Raw genomic sequence first — 19,024 nt, forward strand, 5'->3', positions numbered from 1 at the left:
CATACTTTTGCCTCATGGATGGTTTTAGACATGTAGTTCCCGCACTTGGTCATTCATTCCTGCCAACTTGTCTAATAACCACCCATGTTGCCTCAGCCGCCAATTGAATTGGTGCCAATTCTTCCCCTGTAGCCCGAGAAAATCCATCGACGGCAGCCTCGAGCACTCCAACTAACTAAAAATTGTAATAGTCATGTGCAGTTATATTTTGACTCAGAAAAATTGGCCTTAGCAATGTCACTGGTTAAGGTTCCAGGTTTAGCCTTGGCTGATGGTCTGGAAATCAACCGGTTAGCTTGCAGCTTAGCCAAAAGCATAAATGCCACCTCACAAGCATTGTCATTGTTAAATAAAGAGTTGCGTGATCTAAGAGGTGCAGTTCTAGAAAACAGAGCTGGTATAGATTACCTCTTCCTTCTTCATCATTTAAGTTGTGAGACACACCAAAAGCTCTGTTGTTTTAACTTAACTGATAATGGCAATGCTGTAGATAAACAGATCAACAAGCTGCACAATATAGTAGCTAACAAAACAATAAGACAAAACAATTAGCTCAATTAGTTAACCCCTTGGCTTCCAGATCTTAGCTAGCTTAAAAGCATTGTTCATCCTAATTCTACCAGTGTTGTTCATAAAAGTTCTGTTATGTCTCTGCATTCCTTGTCTTATGCGCTGTTTAACCAATCTGTTTTATGTCTCAGCTAGTAAAACTGCTGCCCTCTACGCTCTAATATTCCAACAAGAGGCTAAGTAATATGTATGTCACAAAAAGCTTTGTATAGTTATCAGAAATGCTATAATTGTAATGAAATTATGCATTTAAGGGGGGAATGTAGCAGCCATATCGGGGGTCAGACTAAGTAGCCTCATGCAGTCTCATGCTTCATGTTCTTGCTGAGCTCTTTCTCCCTTGAATATATTGTTGTAAGCTGACGAGACACAGGAATTCCTTATCTTGTCAAAGGTCATACAGTTGTATATCTTGTTCTCTGCTGTTCTCTTCTGTCCTCTCCTTATCATGGCTACCCTATAACCCAGTTCTTGTATTATAAACAATAGTGCTAGGAGAAGAAATGTTGAGGACTGCAACCCCACGCGGGAGGGGGAGGAGGAGCCGTTTCATATGTGTCATAATGTCTATAAAACCAATGTGCTGATGTATTTCGGGGCTTCTGGCTCTTTGGAAATGATTCCAGCCTTAAGCCCGTGCGTTAAATAAAGAATCTCTTTTTCCTTCACTCCGTGGTCTCTCTGACTCTGGGTTCTGCAACAATGACAAGGACCTTGGCAGGTCCGCCAGCTAAACTTGCAGGAAAATCCCCAAGAGACTTCAGAAATCCATCCGGATTTATCAGCCTCTGGGGCTGGACCATCAAACTTGGTCCCCCACTCCTGCAGAAGTCAGAGGTAGCCTGAAGGTCAAAACTGATCAGATAATGATCTATCAATGCTAATAGAGGCCCCATACACCTGGCTTTTACTCCGGGGCTGGTGCGAGTCAAGGTCCCTTGTGATAGATGGCACAGTCACGACTTTGCAGCCATCCGTGGTTTTTGCCCGGAAAATGCGGAGTTCTGAGGAGTAGTTTTGCTGTGATGCTTTTTGTTTGCTACGGGTTTCCCTGTGCTTGTGAGCCACCTGTCCCGTCCCCAAACCAACTTTGCATTTTGCAGTGGGCATGTTGTAGGTGAGCGTAGTGCGTGCATTACTCTGTGATGCCCCTTTACTTCCCCCATCCCTTTGCAGTTGTGCAGTTACAGAGGCACAGAGGGACATTTTCATCTATTTAATCACACTTTCGCACATTTTTGCAGCTTCATATCTTCACAATGGTTGCTTTTGGACTCAGTACCCAAGGGCTGGGGGGGGGGGTCTTGGGGGAGGACCAACATCGCTCTGGCCACCATTTCAGAGCGATGGCTAGGCACATAGCGCTCATGCTTGTGAGTGCGAACCATCGCGAGAGTCTCAGGCTGGGGAACTGACAAACTGATGGTGCGGAAATGAAGGAGCACAAAACACTCGCTTTTTACTTTAAAAGGGATGGAAAGACAGAGCAGAGCCCCTCAAATACAAAACAGCCACTGAAGTCTCGCACTCCCACACTCATGGGACTGCACAGCTGCGTATTTCAGTATAATAGCAAAAAAAGAGAGGGCACGGCAAGTCTGCTAGGGAAGCATGCAGTACATCGCGAGTGTATCGCAGGGCTTGCTGATTTGAAGCCACATTGCTGTGCAGTTGCAATGGGGTAGGGGGTGAAATCGGTGCCATATAGATGTGGCCAGAGTCACTATTGACTCCCCCATCTGCAGATCATTTCTCCCAATCCATCACAGAAAAGCAGGTCCCAAGTGTGCTCTGCTAACTACCAATCCTTTACCTCATTTGTAGAGAAAGGGTCTTCTAAGCAACCCCCTTCTAAATATAGATCTTTTTGGATTCAACAGATTTCAGGGCATATATGTAATAGTATATTTCTGACTTGGTAACAAATTGCTGAAGCATTGTACATGCTGTATTAAACATTTATGCTATGTTCATTTTAGTATTTTCTTGTAATATCTGTAGAAGAACTTAAGGTGGAATCCAATTCACTTCTTGCTCTGACAGAACCGCTTCCAACAGCAGAACAGGGAGGGAGCAATTCTCCCTCCCCCTGCAGCCTCCCTGCCCCCCACACTTTCCAAAACTGCTCTGGAGGTTTGAGGAACTCTGTTGAACAGATTCCAGGAGTACGTATAGGAGGAGAATGCTCCTGGTATAAGTATTCCTTCTCCTGGTATAAAATATCATGTGAATAAGGAGTATAAGAGCCTACTTTCTTTTTATAAAGACACTTACCACATAAACCATGGCACATCTACTAACGGTAGCAGGGCTGGCCTGAGAGAGGCTGTCCACTTCAAATACCATTCTGATTCCTGGTGATAAGTAGATTCTTTCACCATTAGCAAGACACAACATTCTGGTGTCATCAAGCACAGAATTTAGATTTTCTATCCAAAATGGGTCTACCGGCCCATCCAAGATAATCCATTGCCAGTCAGTAACAGTCTCATCTACAAAGAAAACCATTAACTTTAGAATGTCCCAGTAACATATATAAAAAAAGAAAAGAATTAAATGAAAGTTATATACTTTGTAAAGGTTCATGCAATTCATTTGTTACTCTAGGAAAATACATCTAAACCTTCCTCTCAAATTATGTTTGTTGATAATTAACCTGGAGAAGGAATTATGCTAATATCATTCTGAGAGAGAAATTCTAAGTGGGCCCAATAAGACGACCTGTAATGGAGCCACTGCCAGAGTCCCACCAGAATACAAGCAGCCAGGGCGGGAAGTGGGGGACAGTTTTTCACCAGTTTTTCTCCCGGTGGTTCCCATTAAAAAAAAAAAAAAATCCCTCCCATTTAAATTAGAGTTGTTCCAAACTTGTTTTGGAAGTAGATTAATGGGCTTATATCTAATACCTGAAATAGCACAATATGAACTGCTTTGTGCAGAGCCCAAAGTGCTATTATATAATTAGTAGAAACATTAATTTTATAGCCTGTTGGCTGTCTAATCTTACATGCTATACATTTAATTTTACCACCCTTATTCATGCTGAAATGTATCCAAGGAACAGCAAATCTCTGAAATCAAAAGACCTATGGAGTACCACATTATATTTTATAAATAATTGTATGAAAGCATGGTCCACAGCTAATTTCTATGGGATTGTTCAACTAATAATTACTCAAATATTAAAATGTTGAAGAATTTGGACTCATCAAAGAAAAAGAGAGAAAGAGATAGAGAAGATAAGGCAATATATGCTATACTTGTATTTTCTGTTGATTGTGCAGTTTCATCAGTTAGGACTGCATCAGCCACTGTCACTGTGTTCAGCTAAAAAAAGATGAAACTAAATGTAAGTTTCCATAGTGTGATACAAAACATTGTTATTATTATAATTAAAAAAATGTTGAACTCACAGTGTATAAATCCTGCATTTCCGAATTTATACCAATGCTTGGTTCTTTCTTTTTAGGTTTTTTGGCTGAAAGTTTGGCAAAAGCTCGAACTGCTGATGATAACAGGCCATCTGACCACTCCATTGTGCTAGGATTTGTCTCTCCAAAAAGTTCACCAAGAGTAACACACTTCGGGTTTATAACAAAAGTGTCTACTTTACCTTTCTTTGAAGAATTCTGAGGAGAAACACCCCCCCAATAATTCTTTTTTTCAATGAACAATTATTAAAATTATTTTATCTTAATATAAACATCCAAGAAAAGAAAGAAACTAATAAAATGAAACAATTTATGCTGTCATTACTGTTGGGGGGAAACATATTGATTGCACCGTCTTCTAATAAATTTAGGGCAGAGCTTGAATTATTTATACAATATGATTCTGGAAATTCCCCAAATGTATAGCATTCGTATTTAGGATGGATTTCATAGGCAGTGTTCATTACTGTTGTAATATTTAGTAGATTTGTAAAGCTTGAATGTTAACCATATTTTGAAAAGGGATGGGCTGAAACAGTTGCCCCAATCCACCATCTCATTTGCAGGCAAATTGAGGGAAGGCATCTCAGTTCCATTTTTGGAGAAGGGGCCTACAATTGTGGTGTAGGTATGTGGGGAGTGAACTTCATACTTCCACCCACTTGTTTCCTTTCTTTTTTCCTTTTAATTTGACACTTGTTAAAGCTGCTGGCAGCATTAGTGGTACAGTATCAACAACAGTGGTGTTCTAGAAACTGTTTTAATTCCCACCCAGATTTACTCTGAAAAGGAAGAATGGTGATGGCCAGTGCTCCTCCTGGAACTGTAGCCAGCCTTCCTTGTTAGGTGGGGCAATTACATTTCTAGGAAGGGCATTTTTCGGGGAGAGGCACATAGCACCAGCCAATTCCCCCCCCCCCCACCGGTAGAGATTATTCTTCAGATATGAAGTTTAATCTGTTGAATTATCTCACCCTTTTTTGAGAGATCCCCAGGAATACGAGACTCAAAAGCTTGACTTCGCCTATATAGCTAGTGGCTTGGATGAATTTCTCAAACATCCCTAATCTCAAAATACACCAGCATAGTGGGACTTCCTTTTTTTGTCATGAAACTTTATTTTATTTTGAAATAAAGTTAAAAAATAAAGGCAAAAAAGAAGAATGTATGTAACAATAAATCAAGATCACTAAAGAAACAAAAGAATTCAGTAATTATAATTCTTAGGCTATAATCGATATGATTATGGAATATTTGCAGTAAAATGGTCTAAGCAGGAGCTCAATACCTAATGAAAGAGTAAAAATACAATTTACAAAGCAAATAAAAGGACTGTATGTGAGTGTGTATTAATTAATTTGTATGTGTGTATTGGTCAGAAAAAAGTATAGGCAACTGTACTTGGTTGGAATTTGATCAAAAGTTTGAAGGGCTTCAGCATAAGAAATAAATGGAAACCATGGTGCTATAATATCTTTCTTAAAGTTAGGATTCCTTACTTGCTGAGTAAATTTATACATAGTCATAGTCTCCCAAAATTTATGAGCTCACTGCTCTTTAGTTGGTTGTTTTGGAGACTTCTAAATAGCTGGGTGACCAGCCAGATGGGCGATTAATAAATTTAATAAATAATAAATAAAATAAAAATAAGTACATGCTATACATGAGTTTGCAGCTGTATACAATTGCTTAAGAAGGTTTTTATGCAGGAATCCAGGATCATTAGGATCAAAAAGATTCTGCCATATCCTAAAGTGCCCTCCTCCTCACCCCCAGCTGGTTTATCTGGAATACAGGATTACACCCTTAACATTCTGTTTTTAAAAGTAACAGTTTTCTTCACTGCAAAATAAATCTGAATAATTAATGAAAAATGATACGGGAAAAAAGTGGAATTATTCTAGTACATATGGTGATGCTTCAAATCTGGCATCATAACAATGCTATCTCATACCCATCCTATCAGACATATTAAAATTACATATTACTAGGACTCGAACAACAGTCTTAAGAAACAGGTCCATAAATTAATGAACAAAATAAAACAAAACTCCTTACCAGAAAAACATCAAGTTTTGTATTACTCTCCATCTCCACCAATGGTAAGATTATCAGGGCTTTTTCTAAAATGGTTCGAATGGTAGTCTTCCCTCCACCTGTAGGTCCTACAAGCATCACACCAACACGAGCCTGAAAATACAGTTTAAAAGATCAGATCTGGAACATTAACGTTCCTTAGGGTGCAATCCTGTGTATGTTTAGAAAGAAAAAGTCCTATAACTCCAGCATTCCCCAGCCAGCATGGCTGGCTGAGGAAAGCTGGGAACTGTAGACATTTTTCTGTCTAAGCTTGCATAGGATTGGGTCCTTCAACTGTTAAGATATATTAACCCAGCTCTTACGATATGTATATTTCCACAGTAGGAGTTTCAATTTGCTTTTTCCTTAGTACAACATATCAGTTGCTGCCGCATCTACACTCTTCCTGCTGATTATTGAAATATTGTGGCTGTAATAGAAGAACACTCTGGAAAACCTTGAGCAGTGCAGTGTATTCTTGCATCATATTTAAATTCTGTGACACTTTTCAGCTGATTTAATGCTTTGTTGTACTTACCATAATTTGGTTGTAAAACTGAATAACCTTCTCTGTCTGACTTTTCCATGGCTGCAAACATAAATGCTGTATTGCAAGAGATATTGCACTCTAAAATTTAAACACATGTATTGTTAGAATTACAACAATACCTCAAGAATGTGAACAAAAACATTATAGCTCATGTTTTACTACTGAAGAAAAATGTCAATTACTGTCTTTGGGAGCGGCGAAGAAGAAGAGAGAGCCACTCACAGGCACAACTGAAGATACCCCTGTCCCCAAACCTGGTGGTGAATTTCACTGGCCCTCCATTCAGGGGACCTGAATATGCTCCCCTCTGATGAAAATTACTGAAATTCTAATTTTGGTGGTCTTCATCTCAACCCTAAAACTTAGTAACATTTCTAATTAAAACATTATTTTTCTATTGATCACATTTGTGCCAGGAAAAAAAAGCATGCCTATTTCATTACCTCTAGTCGCTTGGGGTTTACTTTTGGAACTTTAATCTCTTGGAACAGATCTGTCATAATGTCCTCAAATAGTGAAACATCCTCAGCAATAAACTTTGGTAAATTAACTTCTTTCAGCACACTGATTGTGATAAGAGTTTCTTCCAGTGCAGAAAACTTTTTCTTTTTATTTCTACATAAATTACAAAAGAAATCCAAAAATAGTAATCGTTAGATAATTTATTGTAAATATTTCCATATTGCTTATTTCTCTAATATAAAGAGACTGTCATCAATCATTATCTTTTTATTCAGGCAACATGCTGCACATTTTAAGCAAATACTCTTTAAAGTATTCAATTAAGCTAAGTTGTCGTGAGCTCTCTATCCTAGAGTTCACTACAAATGAAAAGATGTTATGTAAAATAAAATATAAAGTTAAAATTAATCCACATTTGCTTAGTTTTGGGCAGCATCATTTTGGTGTTTACTAAACTGCTTACTAAATACGCTCAGACTAAGGGCCACATTAGATGAGATTTTGTGAGATTCATGATTGGATTTCCTGTATGTTTTCTTGGTCGCCCTGTGGGATGACCTCTGCCGGGAGAGGGACAGGGGGAGTGCGACCCTGTTGATTCTCCTGGACCTCTCAGCGGCTTTCGATACCATCGGCCATGGTATCCTTCTGGATAGGTTGTCTGGGTTGGGAGTTGGAGGCACTGCACTACAGTGGTTCCGCTCCTACTTGGATGGCCGATTCCAGAAGGTGGTGCTGGGGGACTATTGCTCTGTGCCATGGCAATTGTGCCATGGGGTTCCACAGGGCTCTATTTTATCCCCCATGCTGTTTAACATCTACATGAAACCGCTGGGGGAGGTTATCCGGAGGTGTGGGCTGAGGTGCCATCAATATGCAGATGACACCCAGCTCTACCTCTCTTTCTCATCAAAACCAGGTGAGGCAGTGGCTGTTCTGAATCAGTGCCTGGGCATGGTAATGGACTGGATGAGGGCTAATAAAATGAAACTCAATCCAGACAAGACGGAGGTACTGTTAGTGGGTGGTTCGTCTGCCCGGCTAGGTGATATTCAACCTGTTCTGGAGGGGGTTGCACTCCCCCTAAAGGATCAGGTTCGTAGTTTGGGGGTGCTCTTGGATCCAGAACTGTCACTTGAGGCACAGGTGAACTCAGTGGCATGGAGCACTTTTTATCAGCTTAGGCTGGTATACCAACTATGCCCTTATCTGGACAGAGATAGCCTAGCTACAGTTATCCATGCTCTGATAACTTCTCGTCTGGATTACTGCAATGCGTTATACGTGGGGCTGCCTTTGAAAACGGTCCGGAAACTTCAGCTGGTCCAAAATAGGGCAGCAAGATTGTTAACAGGGACTGGCCTGCAAGCTCATATTACGCCAGTACTTTTCCAGCTGCACTGGCTGCCAGTCCATTTCCGGGCCCAATTCAAAGTGCTGGTGTTAACATTTAAAGCCCTTAACGGCTTGGGGCTAGGTTACCTGAAGGATCGCCTCCTCCCATATGTGCCTGCCCGGACCTTAAGATCATCATCAGCGGCCCTTCTCTGTGAGCCCCTGCCAAAGGAAGTGAGGCGGGTGGCTACTAGGAGGAGGGCTTTTTCTGTTGTGGCACCCCGGCTCTGGAATGAGCTCCCTAGTGAGGTTCGCCTGGCGCCTACATTGTACTTCTTTCGGCGCCAGGTGAAGACCTTTTTATTTTCCCAGGCATTTTAGCATTTTAGCTTTCTAAATTTTTATCTTTGCTGTTTTAAATCTGTATTTTAAACTCCTGTACTGCTGCTAGGTTTTATTGTGGTTGTATTGTTATATTGTGGTTTTAATGTTCTATATATTTTAAATTGTTTTATTGTGTGTTGTTTGGTTTTAATTTTTGTGAACCGCCCAGAGAGCTTCGGCTATTGGGCGGTATAGAAATGAAATGAATAAATAAATAAATTATTCAAAGGAACATATATTACCCATATGTTTTCTCCCACGTGTAAAATAGTGTGTGCGTGCGCGTGTATGAATTCTTGGCATTGAAAAGATCGTTTTGTTGTTGCCCACTGCAGAATAGCAGTTTTCCCAGCACTCCTCAGAATAGCAGTTTTAAGCGGTGCTCAGGTTTCTAATGAGAAGCAGTTTCATTCCTAGCTCCAGCCACTGCCCAATTAGTACAGGGAGCATGATGTGGGGCAGCAGCTCCCTCCCCTTACTCCAAATGTTAATTGTTCTGCTCTCACCTATGCTGAGTCCCAGAACCTGCTTTATTTCTAGAAATTAAGTATTGAGGCTACTGTAAGTGCTATACCAAAGGGCTTCTCCAAACACAGGCCTTTTATCCCGCAGTTTTCCTGGGCCTTCTCGGCTCTTTGCATGCACTTCCCTTTTTCCCCCTTGTATGCCCTGGCCGTGGGCTGCTAAGGTTTGGAGGTGCCACAGCAGTGATAAGCCAGATCCAGGTTTACTTACAAGGAGACTTTATTGAGTACTTACAGCACACAGGCATGCCCAATGATCAGACAGCTTCTCTGAACACAGAGCCAAAGGGTAAAATGGGTTTTATACTATACATGTTATCAGTGAGGCAGTATGACAGAAGCAAGCATTAATTAGCGTTCATTTGCAACTTTCCCAGCACAGACTAACAGTGCTTGGTCAGAAGGAAAACAATCAGAATTTTCTCAGCACAGACAGCTGTAGCTTAGCATAAACAGAGCCTCACTTCTCAGGCGCATTCTAGGCCCTGATAAGATAAACGGTTCAGAGCTTGTTAGCATGGAATGTGCTGAGGCGGTGATATCAACCTTTGACTCATCTTACCAGCCAAGAGGCCCACTAGCAAGGAAACTGCACTTATAATGAACCTAAAGAGAACATTATGGATCTCAAGGCCTCTCTCAAACTACAGGTGACTTGGTTACAGGCCTGGGGCCATTACACCCTTCTATTATTATTATTATTATTATTATTATTATTATTATTATTATATCGCCCATCTGGCTGGTCACCCAGCCATTCTGGGCGAAGTACAGCATACAATGAAACAGTTTAAAACAATAAAATTCTACAATTAAAACATTTTATAAAATACCCTAACCCACCCCAAATGCCTGCCTGAACAGCCACGTTTTTAATGCACGGTGGAAGCTCATTAAAGAGGGGGCATGACGGAGTTCCCTAGGGAGGGAGTTCCATAGATTGAGGGCCACCACAGAAAAGGCCCTCTCCCTCGTCCCCACCAGTCTAGCTGTCCTGGCTGATGGGACAGAGAGAAGGCCATCCGAGGCTGATCTTGTTAAGCGGCCTGTCTGGTGCTGCTGGAGGCGCTCCTTAAGATAGGCTGGGCCGGAACCATACAGTGTTTTAAAGGTCAAAACCAACACCTTGAATTTGGCCCAGAAAACAACTGGTAACCAGTGCAACTCCTTCAGCACTGGAGAGATGTGATCTCGCCACCAGCTGCCTTTAATCAGGCGAGCCGCCGCATTCTGTACCAGCTGCAGCTTCCGAACCGTCTTCAAAGGTAACCCCAAGTAGAGCGCATTACAGTAGCCTAAATGAGAGGAGACCAGGGCATGTACTACCGATGGGAGCAGATGGTCGGGAAGGTAGGAGCGCAGCCGCCGTATCAGATGGAGTTGATACAGCGCTGTCCGGCTCACAGCTGACACCTGAGCCTCCATGGACAGCTGGGAGTCCAAAATGACCCCCAGGCTGCGGACCTGGTCTTTCAAGGGTAGCTGTACCCCATTCAACACCAGGTCAACATCCCCCAGCCTCCTCTTGTCTCCTACCAAAAGTACCTCGGTCTTGTCAGGGTTCAGCTTCAGCTTATTCCTCCCCATCCAGCCACTCACCGTCTCCAGACATTTGGACAGTGATTCTATGGCCAAGCTTGGTGAAGATTTGATTGAGAGGTAGAGCTAAGTGTCATCCGCATATTGATGACACTGCACCCCAAACCTCCTGATGATAGCCCCCAGTGGCTTCACATAGATATTAAATAGCATCGGGGAGAGGATGGAACCCTGTGGCACCCCACAAGTGAGTGGCCACGGGTCCGAAACCTCCTCTCCCAGTGCTACCCTCTGGTACCTGCCGGAGAGGAAGGACCGGAACCACCGCAATACAGTGTCTCCAATGCCCAACCCCTCCAGGCGGTCCAGGAGGATACCGTGGTCAACGGTATCAAAAGCTGCTGAGAGGTCGAGGAGAACAAGGAAGGAGCATTCACCCCTATCCAGAGCCCTCCTCATATCATCTACCAAGGTGCCCAAGGCCGTTTCTGTCCCATGCTTTTATCTGTGAGTTCTATATGTTTCATTATACAGCTACTAGATGGCACTGTAGTATAGCTCCTGTTATTGCATGACTTCCTCTTTTCATGGAGAAATTCAACTTGCTGTATTTTAATTGCTCATTATCCCCAATCTTTAAAAAACCAGGATAAAGGTCAGAAGACACGGAAGAGGCCTTGGAGGCTGACAACATCATGTAAAGGACCCACAAACTTTAACCAATCTCAATCAAAGAATAAAAGCATCATATAGAAAGGCTCAATGTTTTGTAGAGGAGACAGTGCTGTAAAAGATCCTTTTGTTGTTATTTGGGGGGCGGGGCTGTTGGCTGTGCTTTCCATAGGGAAAAGCTCTTCAGAACAATGGCTCTGAAGAGACATGAAAAATGTACAGACCAATGGAAAATAAGGCTTTGGGGAAACCCCTTTACTGTCACCCCTGTGGAATGGAAGCTTTTCCATTAAATAATTGAACATCACAAACACTTGGTGCAGCACTAGTTCTAACTCTCCACAGTTAACATTCTCATCTGTATGCAGTTTGTTCTATTTATTTAATTTTTTGCCGTTAAGTATCTGCTAGCCCAATTAAAAATAAAACAGCATTATACTATATCATGGCAGAACTGTAGCAGCCATGTCGGGGGTCAGACTAAGTGGTCTCATGTTCTTGCTGAGCTAGCATAGTTTGGCAGGAACAGCAATGTCGAGACTTCCCCTGTCAGCAAGCCGAATTGCACAACACAGTCATGATTTTGCCTTTTTGCTTACTGCAAGACTGTATCCTTGTTCTCAAGATAGAATGTCCTATGGCCCACTTCCTGTACTATAAACAACTGTACCAACTGTAAAACCACAGGAGAGGGGGTGAGAGAAAGGGTCGCTTGTGTGTCATCATCTCTATAAAAGTAATGTGTGGCTATGCCTCGGGGCTTCTGGCTCTTTGGAAGTGATTCCAGCCTTAAGCCCGCGCGTTAAATAAAGAAGTACTCATTTTCCTTCACTCCGTGGTCTCTCTGACTCTGATTTCTGCTACAGAACTATAATTTGGATTCTATGTTTTGCAAGATGCCTTCTTCAGATAGAAAGAGCAGGCTATAAAGCCCAGTCCTGTGGGCAAGAATAAAATTGTGCTGGCAGAGAATGCAGTTATTCCTGTAGAAATATATAGAATGTGGGTGACTAAGTTTGGATTATATACCCTGTGGAGTATACTCCAAAGTAAGTGTGCATAGGATTGCAGCCTAAGGTAGCCTAAGGGGGTAAATCCTATTGAACTCGGTGTGACTTACTTCCAGGTAAATAACCACTGGAATCTCATAGCTGTGCATTTATATGAAGAGATTAAAAATGTACTTACTGTGTTTTTAACTCTTGTCTCTTCTGACCGACCCTTAGCAACACAGTTTTGATGGCTCTCATGCCAAAATCATAATGATCCTAGAAATCGTAAAATAAGAAAATTGTTTCTCCTTCTATGGAATGTCCTGCAATTGTCCCCTCTCCCGTCAGTGGGTAGCAGCAGATTTGTCAAAATTCTGACAAGCTTGTGAAGGGACCTTCCTTTTCCTATGATTTCCAGTTAATCAGTTCCAGCCAGCCCTGATATTTTAAATTAATCTGTAGCAACTAAGTATAAACCAATCCATATCTATGCATCCTACAAATTAACAATAACAAAAATAGCCACTCTCTGCAGCACACAATAAAAAATGAAAGCCACAGGCAATGTTATGGATTTATTGTCCGAAGAAAATACATACATATTCTGGGGGTAAAATCTTTTCATGCTGTGCCTCACCACCTGCACTCTCTCCTCTCTCAGTCTCAGCACTGCCACAATCTCAGGCACAACTGCTGTTAACCTCCCCCATTATCTCCACTCTGTATCCCTATCATCTCTCTCTTCAACACCACAGGGCTTGGCTAGCCCTTCTTTTTCTGTTGTTCCATCGCACAACTCTCTCTACAGCCCCATCGCTGTTAGGCTTTTCTGTATGTTCTTAAGTATGTTCTTGTATGAGAAGCCTTTAATGCATCTGGTCAAGCCTTCGTGGTCTACCTTTTCCTTGCATACTGCCTTTTCTTTTATACCCTTACAATACTGTCCCTAACTTTAACTTCCCCAATGTGTAAATTATTATAACACTGTATTAATGGGAAGACTGAACTGATGTTTGAATGGATGTTGGCTCTGCTGGAATTCCTGAGAAAAGGAAATGGGATGATAACTGACAGATGACAGATAGGGAACTCTGCAAAACAGCCATGAACTCCATGCAGGCAATCAGCAGAAAGCTGGTTGAAGAAAGATGTAAGTGCCTAATTTCCCCAAACTCCAGAAACAGCATGCAGAGAAATGCTACAGCCTGCATGACGCCTGCCTGAGAATGCTCCAAGAACCCTTAAGTACAAAACTGGTGTTACTCTGACTAGATCTGGGAGCTTGTGGTCAGGAGAACAAATGGTGTGAGATAAAGAGGGCTTGGACAACTGATCTCCTGATAGTTCTAAAAAGAGTATGAAGGCTTGGCTGGGGGGAGATAGCATCTTTGGGCAACACTTCTGCATTTTCTGGGAGCAGCATGACATATCAAGCTCCCACCCCTCGCTCTCGCTCTCTCCCTCTGGGCTCCCAAGCTGGCCACCTGGCAGAGCTAGAGCAAACGTCTTGGTAACTATCAGCTTTCCTTGCAGAGAGTGTGTGACTGTGTGAGCTCTTTGATTTCTAATTCTGTATTCAAATAAAACTGGTGTTCCTTAACTTTTGCCTTGTAAGAGTCTCTCTGTTTTTTTAAAAGCTGAGTTTTATACACAACGTTTTGTGTTGTGCATAAAACACACACAGGAATTGGCCATGGAATTTCATAGATAAGGTAAATGGATATTTGGGGGAATCTTGCCCTTGAATATTATCGTCATCATCGTCATCATCTATACCATCATGTACATGGCACCTTAAAGAGTTACATAGGGAACATAGACATATCCTTGCTTCCAAGGAGTTTAGAATTGAAATAGACAGTGTGAAAACAACTGAGACAGAAAGAGACAAAGGCAGGGAATATTGTGGGGAAATAATGGGGTTCATCACACAAGGCTGAAATCCCACATCCTTACTGGGGCTTTCTGCTTCCAGATTCTTTGCAGGATTAAAGTCAGCTCCTTTACCCAGGTGGATATGTGCTTTGAATCAAGGACTTCCTTTCTCAGGAAGTTCTATATGTTTCTATATGTTTCATTTTACAGGCACTAGATGGTGCTGTGATTATAGCAAAATGTTGTCATTACAGCTGATAGATCAGATTAACGTCCCTTATCACATTATCACCTATCTTTTAAAAACAGGATAAAGGTCATAAACTGTGGGAGGAGCCCTGGAGGCTGATGGCGTCGTGTAAAGGACCTGCAAACTTCTGTGAGCAACCAATCTTGATCACACAATACAAACCCCGTGTAGAGATGCTCAATGGTATGTTGTTGTTGTTATTGTTCAGTTGTTAAGTCGTGTCCGACTCTTCGTGACCCCATGGACCAGCTCAATGGTATATGTACTTAAAATTCGGTTATAGTTAGGAATGATAATTAAGAATATTAGCCAAAGGTCACAGTGACCCTTGGGTTTTGAGGAGCATTGTCCTTGCTCCATACCCCTTCTTCTCCCACTGTACTGCAGCCTTTTTTCCTGTTCCAGTTCCCTCCTCTTTCTCACTCCTGCTGGACTCTATACTATCATTTTGCTACTTCCTCTTCCACACCAAGCATAACTGGAGAGACAGAAGGCCATGCCTCATTAAGTTGCAAGATAACTTGTTACGACACAGCCATCCTCCATTCCTGGACGCATGAAACCCAAAGCGAAGCTCTCTACGTAGGCAGCTCCCCCACCAACACAAAAACTAGCTTCAAGGAAGTGTTGTTTTCCTCCACCAGCTTCCCAAAATCAGTGCCTGGATGGCACTCTAAGCATCCTGCCTTGAGTTTCATGACAGAAGAATGGCAGGATTTAAATATAATAAACATATCAGTTCTACTTTACCTGCTGTGACAGCTGCTTGCTAGAAAGATGATAAAGATTTACTATCTTCCCTGACAGTGATTTTGCTGATTTGAAACCTTCTGAAAACAACATTATTTCAGCAATGAGTTCATAATCTGGAACCATCATTGAGACAGGACGAAATAATGATTTTAAGTTGTCTGGGAGTTCTACACGACCTTTGTATCTTAAGAGGAAAGGGAAAGTCATCAGGTCTATTTTTGCAATTAGAAATTAAGAACACTTCAAAGTATTAGTTTTAACATTTCCAACAAATAAAAACAACTTACAGCAGAGGCACAATATTACGTATGAAGAAAGGAGAGTTACCCTACAATATAGCTCTGGGAGATAATTGTGTGGATCATTACCATTGTATGAAATCTTGCATGGATTTCTGTGATAAACTTTTGGCTCAAACTTATTTTTCTTCCCATAAGGTTCCATTGACCCTAACAGACACTTTTCAGTCAACGTGGAAAAGGGTTACTGTCTTGCGGGTTTACACCTGGCAATTTAATAACTCTTGGATACTCTAAAGCCAAAGTAATTATTAAGCAACATATATGGGATACAGAACTACAGACCTATCTAAGCTCTGTCACTAAGGGCACAATCCTATTGGGATAGGCAGCTGCGAACTCAGAGGTGACTGCCTATCCAGTGCAGGGCAGGAGCAGCATGGAAGGGATCTTCTCCACACTTCAGCCACCCTGCATTCAAAGCTAGACAGCTGATTTCGGCTGTCTAGTCGCGGGGCGGGGGGGAGGACGGACAATGCATAGGAAGCATCAGAAAGGTACTTCTGCCCTCCCTGCCCCGCCCACAGGAACCACCCCCAGGGCACCAAAGCAGCCCCCCAATTTTTCACTGCTTTGTGCTGCTCTTATGAGTGCGGAGTGCAGGGCCAATCCGTGCTCCCTACTAGGCAGCGCAGGAGGGTGCGGAAGTCAGTTCTCAGGGAACCAACCTATCCTATGGCCATCTAGCTGCTGACTAGCTGCCATAGGATTATGCCCTAAATATCCCTTCTCTGAGACTAAGGTACTCGAACCGACTAATTATCTGACTAATTTAATCATTTCCAAATGTAGAAAAGCTTTTACACTAGCCAGATTCAATGTGTTACCTTCCCTACTTTTAGAGAGAAGATATCAGAAGGTGCCATATCATGAACGTACATGTCCTTGTGATGGAGGGGAAGCTGAAACTGTTGGGCATGTGCTATTATACTGTTCCTTTTACTAAGACGTTTGCTGTGTTTTTATTGCACCTTACAAAAAATGCCAGGCAGACCAAATGGATTTATCCTTTTTTTCTTCTCTCTGACCAGGACCCCCAGATTACTGATAAGGTGGCCAGGTTTTGCACAATGGCTAGTTGACAAAACAGTAATATCCTATTTGGCTAATACTCCAGGGTCAAGGCAGTCCATTTGAGACTTGTTGCTGTAGTAGTAGTATATTTATGTACTCTGTGTGTAATTATTGTATATTTTATATGGGTTGATCTTGGATCATAATAAATTATCTATCTATTGTATGAATTCTTTTGTTAAGGAAAAATAAATGAGAATATAAGCGCCAGTTAAAATTGAACTGACTTTCTAAAAATGACTATTTAGATAGGCACAGAAGAAAAGTAAAGCAAAATGGCCGTTAATGAAGCATCATTTGGGAAGCTGGGTTGTAGCTCAGTGGTAGTACAAATGTGTCCTGGGTTGAATTCCTGATATCAACAGTTAGGGCTGCAAAAGATTTATGGCTGAAACCCTGGAGAGTTGCTGACAATCAGTTTTGACAATGCTGAACTAGATGCACCAACAGTCTTACTTGGTATGAGGCAGCTTCATATGTTCATACCAAAAAGTTTTGCTAGCTCTTGTAGTATAGTTGAACAATGATAGCTCTTGTTATCACTTACCCAGGATTCATGGTGATAAAGATTGCACAGAATGGTTTCAGCCGGATTTCTTTTCCTTCCAGTATAAATCTATGGCAGATATTAGATTAGTTATTTAATTTTTTTTCTGTAGTCGGAAAATGGATTGTATTATTGCTAAAACTACTATCCCACCCTAATCTATTTATTTATGAACTCAACGTATGTGTTACCACATAGCTAAAGCTTTCAGGGCAACATACATAAATACAAAAACAACAAAAATACCAAAAAGATTATTAAAAATCCACATAGATTTAAAACAGCTGGGGAGTAAGGCTCTTGTCATCCCCCCCCCCCCCCCCGCTGATGCCATGGTCTCAGATTCTGAGTCTGATTCAGAGTTAGAAGGACCTGATTTAGGGCATGGTCAAGTTTTGGATTGCCAAGATGCTGGGAATTCATCTCTGCCTGGTTTCACAATACACTGTGATAAGGAGGGAGGTTGCTACTCCTACTTTTCTCCAGACTGAGCTAGACTGGGAAAAACCGGCCTGAAGAACATTCCTTGATAAGGGTCAAGGAGGAGATAGACTATGCCAAAGAAGGGGCATCCCCAACACTATCTCCCAGGCAATGCCGATGGCTGAAAAGGGAGGAGAGACACCCCATGAGACACAGCTCTTGACTTCTGGCTAAGATGATATCCCCTGTAGGGTTAAATTGACAAACAAGGAACTTTAGTTGCTCTGCCCCTGCGTAAACGCTGGAACAGAGGCACAAGAGTTTGTGGGTACAGCGCTGCCAATTCCAGACACTCCTTTTGCTGGATTATTCTTGAACCCTGAACTTTTTGCATGTCTTGTACCCTGTGCTTTGGGACACTGTATTGGATAATACCGCTGGCATTTAAGATTCTGTTTCTGGCTCCTGCTTGGATAATCTGAGATTTATTTGGATTTGGCTCCTGGAGGACTCTGATCCATGGACTCTGGTGAAGTGCTTATGTCTGAGTCCTGCTATAATAAAGGCATTCACTGTTTCTTTGCTGTTGACATGAGGAAGCCGGGCTTGATAGCTCTTGCCTTTCTAGCAGGACATCCTGTAATGGGGAATTCCTCCCATCTACTTCAGAGGCAATGGCCTGAATTGATGGTATTTGCCACCCATAGCCTCACCTTCACCCCCCACAAGGGGCAGTGCTAGGTTCCTAAAAGATTCAGAGCTCAGCTCAGGCCCATAGGACAAAAAAAAAAGCACAAGTTCGAATATACTAATTTACATATGCAAATATATGTGCATAATTAGAAATAATTACTGTAATTTAAATTTTATAGAAGGCAAGCTAATTAACCTCTTGCTTGCTTTCAGGACAGAACTGTGCAATGTCCCAAATTGTACCTGCTTAAAACTTACACTCCATGTGCCCAGACTTTTCTTTGGTCTTTCAGGCCCAGATCCAAATGGTGAGGATGGAGTGCCTGGGACTAGGCTCATCCCCTGATGAGCAACCTCCCTTGTCCCACATGCCACCCCCATACCCCACACCCAGAGGTGGCCTATAAACACAGGTCATCAAAAAACCCAGGCCAACTAAAAAAAAAAACTTTATTTAGGGCACAGTGGCCTTATGCTCAGGTCCCAGCTTGGCTTCTCCTTTGGGTCTGGTGGTCCAGGCTCTGGCCTCCTCTGTGTCACAGTTCACGTTCCCTCCTTGAATCTTGGGGCTT

At 42.1% G+C, this 19,024-nt stretch overlaps 1 protein-coding gene across 1 annotated transcript in view; it reads right to left on the bottom strand.

Moving 5' to 3' along the window:
* The window catches only part of DNAH14 (dynein axonemal heavy chain 14), a 237,827-nt gene that overhangs the window by 150,147 nt on the left and 68,656 nt on the right, over window positions 1-19,024 (bottom strand). Inside the window, 9 exon segments of the mRNA XM_084820967.1 lie at window positions 2,845-3,062; window positions 3,831-3,897; window positions 3,984-4,199; window positions 6,060-6,191; window positions 6,619-6,708; window positions 7,074-7,245; window positions 12,735-12,814; window positions 15,414-15,600; window positions 17,337-17,405. Of these exon segments, the coding sequence (XP_084677093.1) occupies window positions 2,845-3,062; window positions 3,831-3,897; window positions 3,984-4,199; window positions 6,060-6,191; window positions 6,619-6,708; window positions 7,074-7,245; window positions 12,735-12,814; window positions 15,414-15,600; window positions 17,337-17,405 (1,231 nt within the window).

This window comes from Heloderma suspectum, chromosome 1 (genome assembly GCF_057233095.1).
Source record: "Heloderma suspectum isolate Gila_16-S chromosome 1, 16-S_ref, whole genome shotgun sequence".
Classification (NCBI taxonomy): Eukaryota; Metazoa; Chordata; class Lepidosauria; order Squamata; family Helodermatidae; genus Heloderma; species Heloderma suspectum.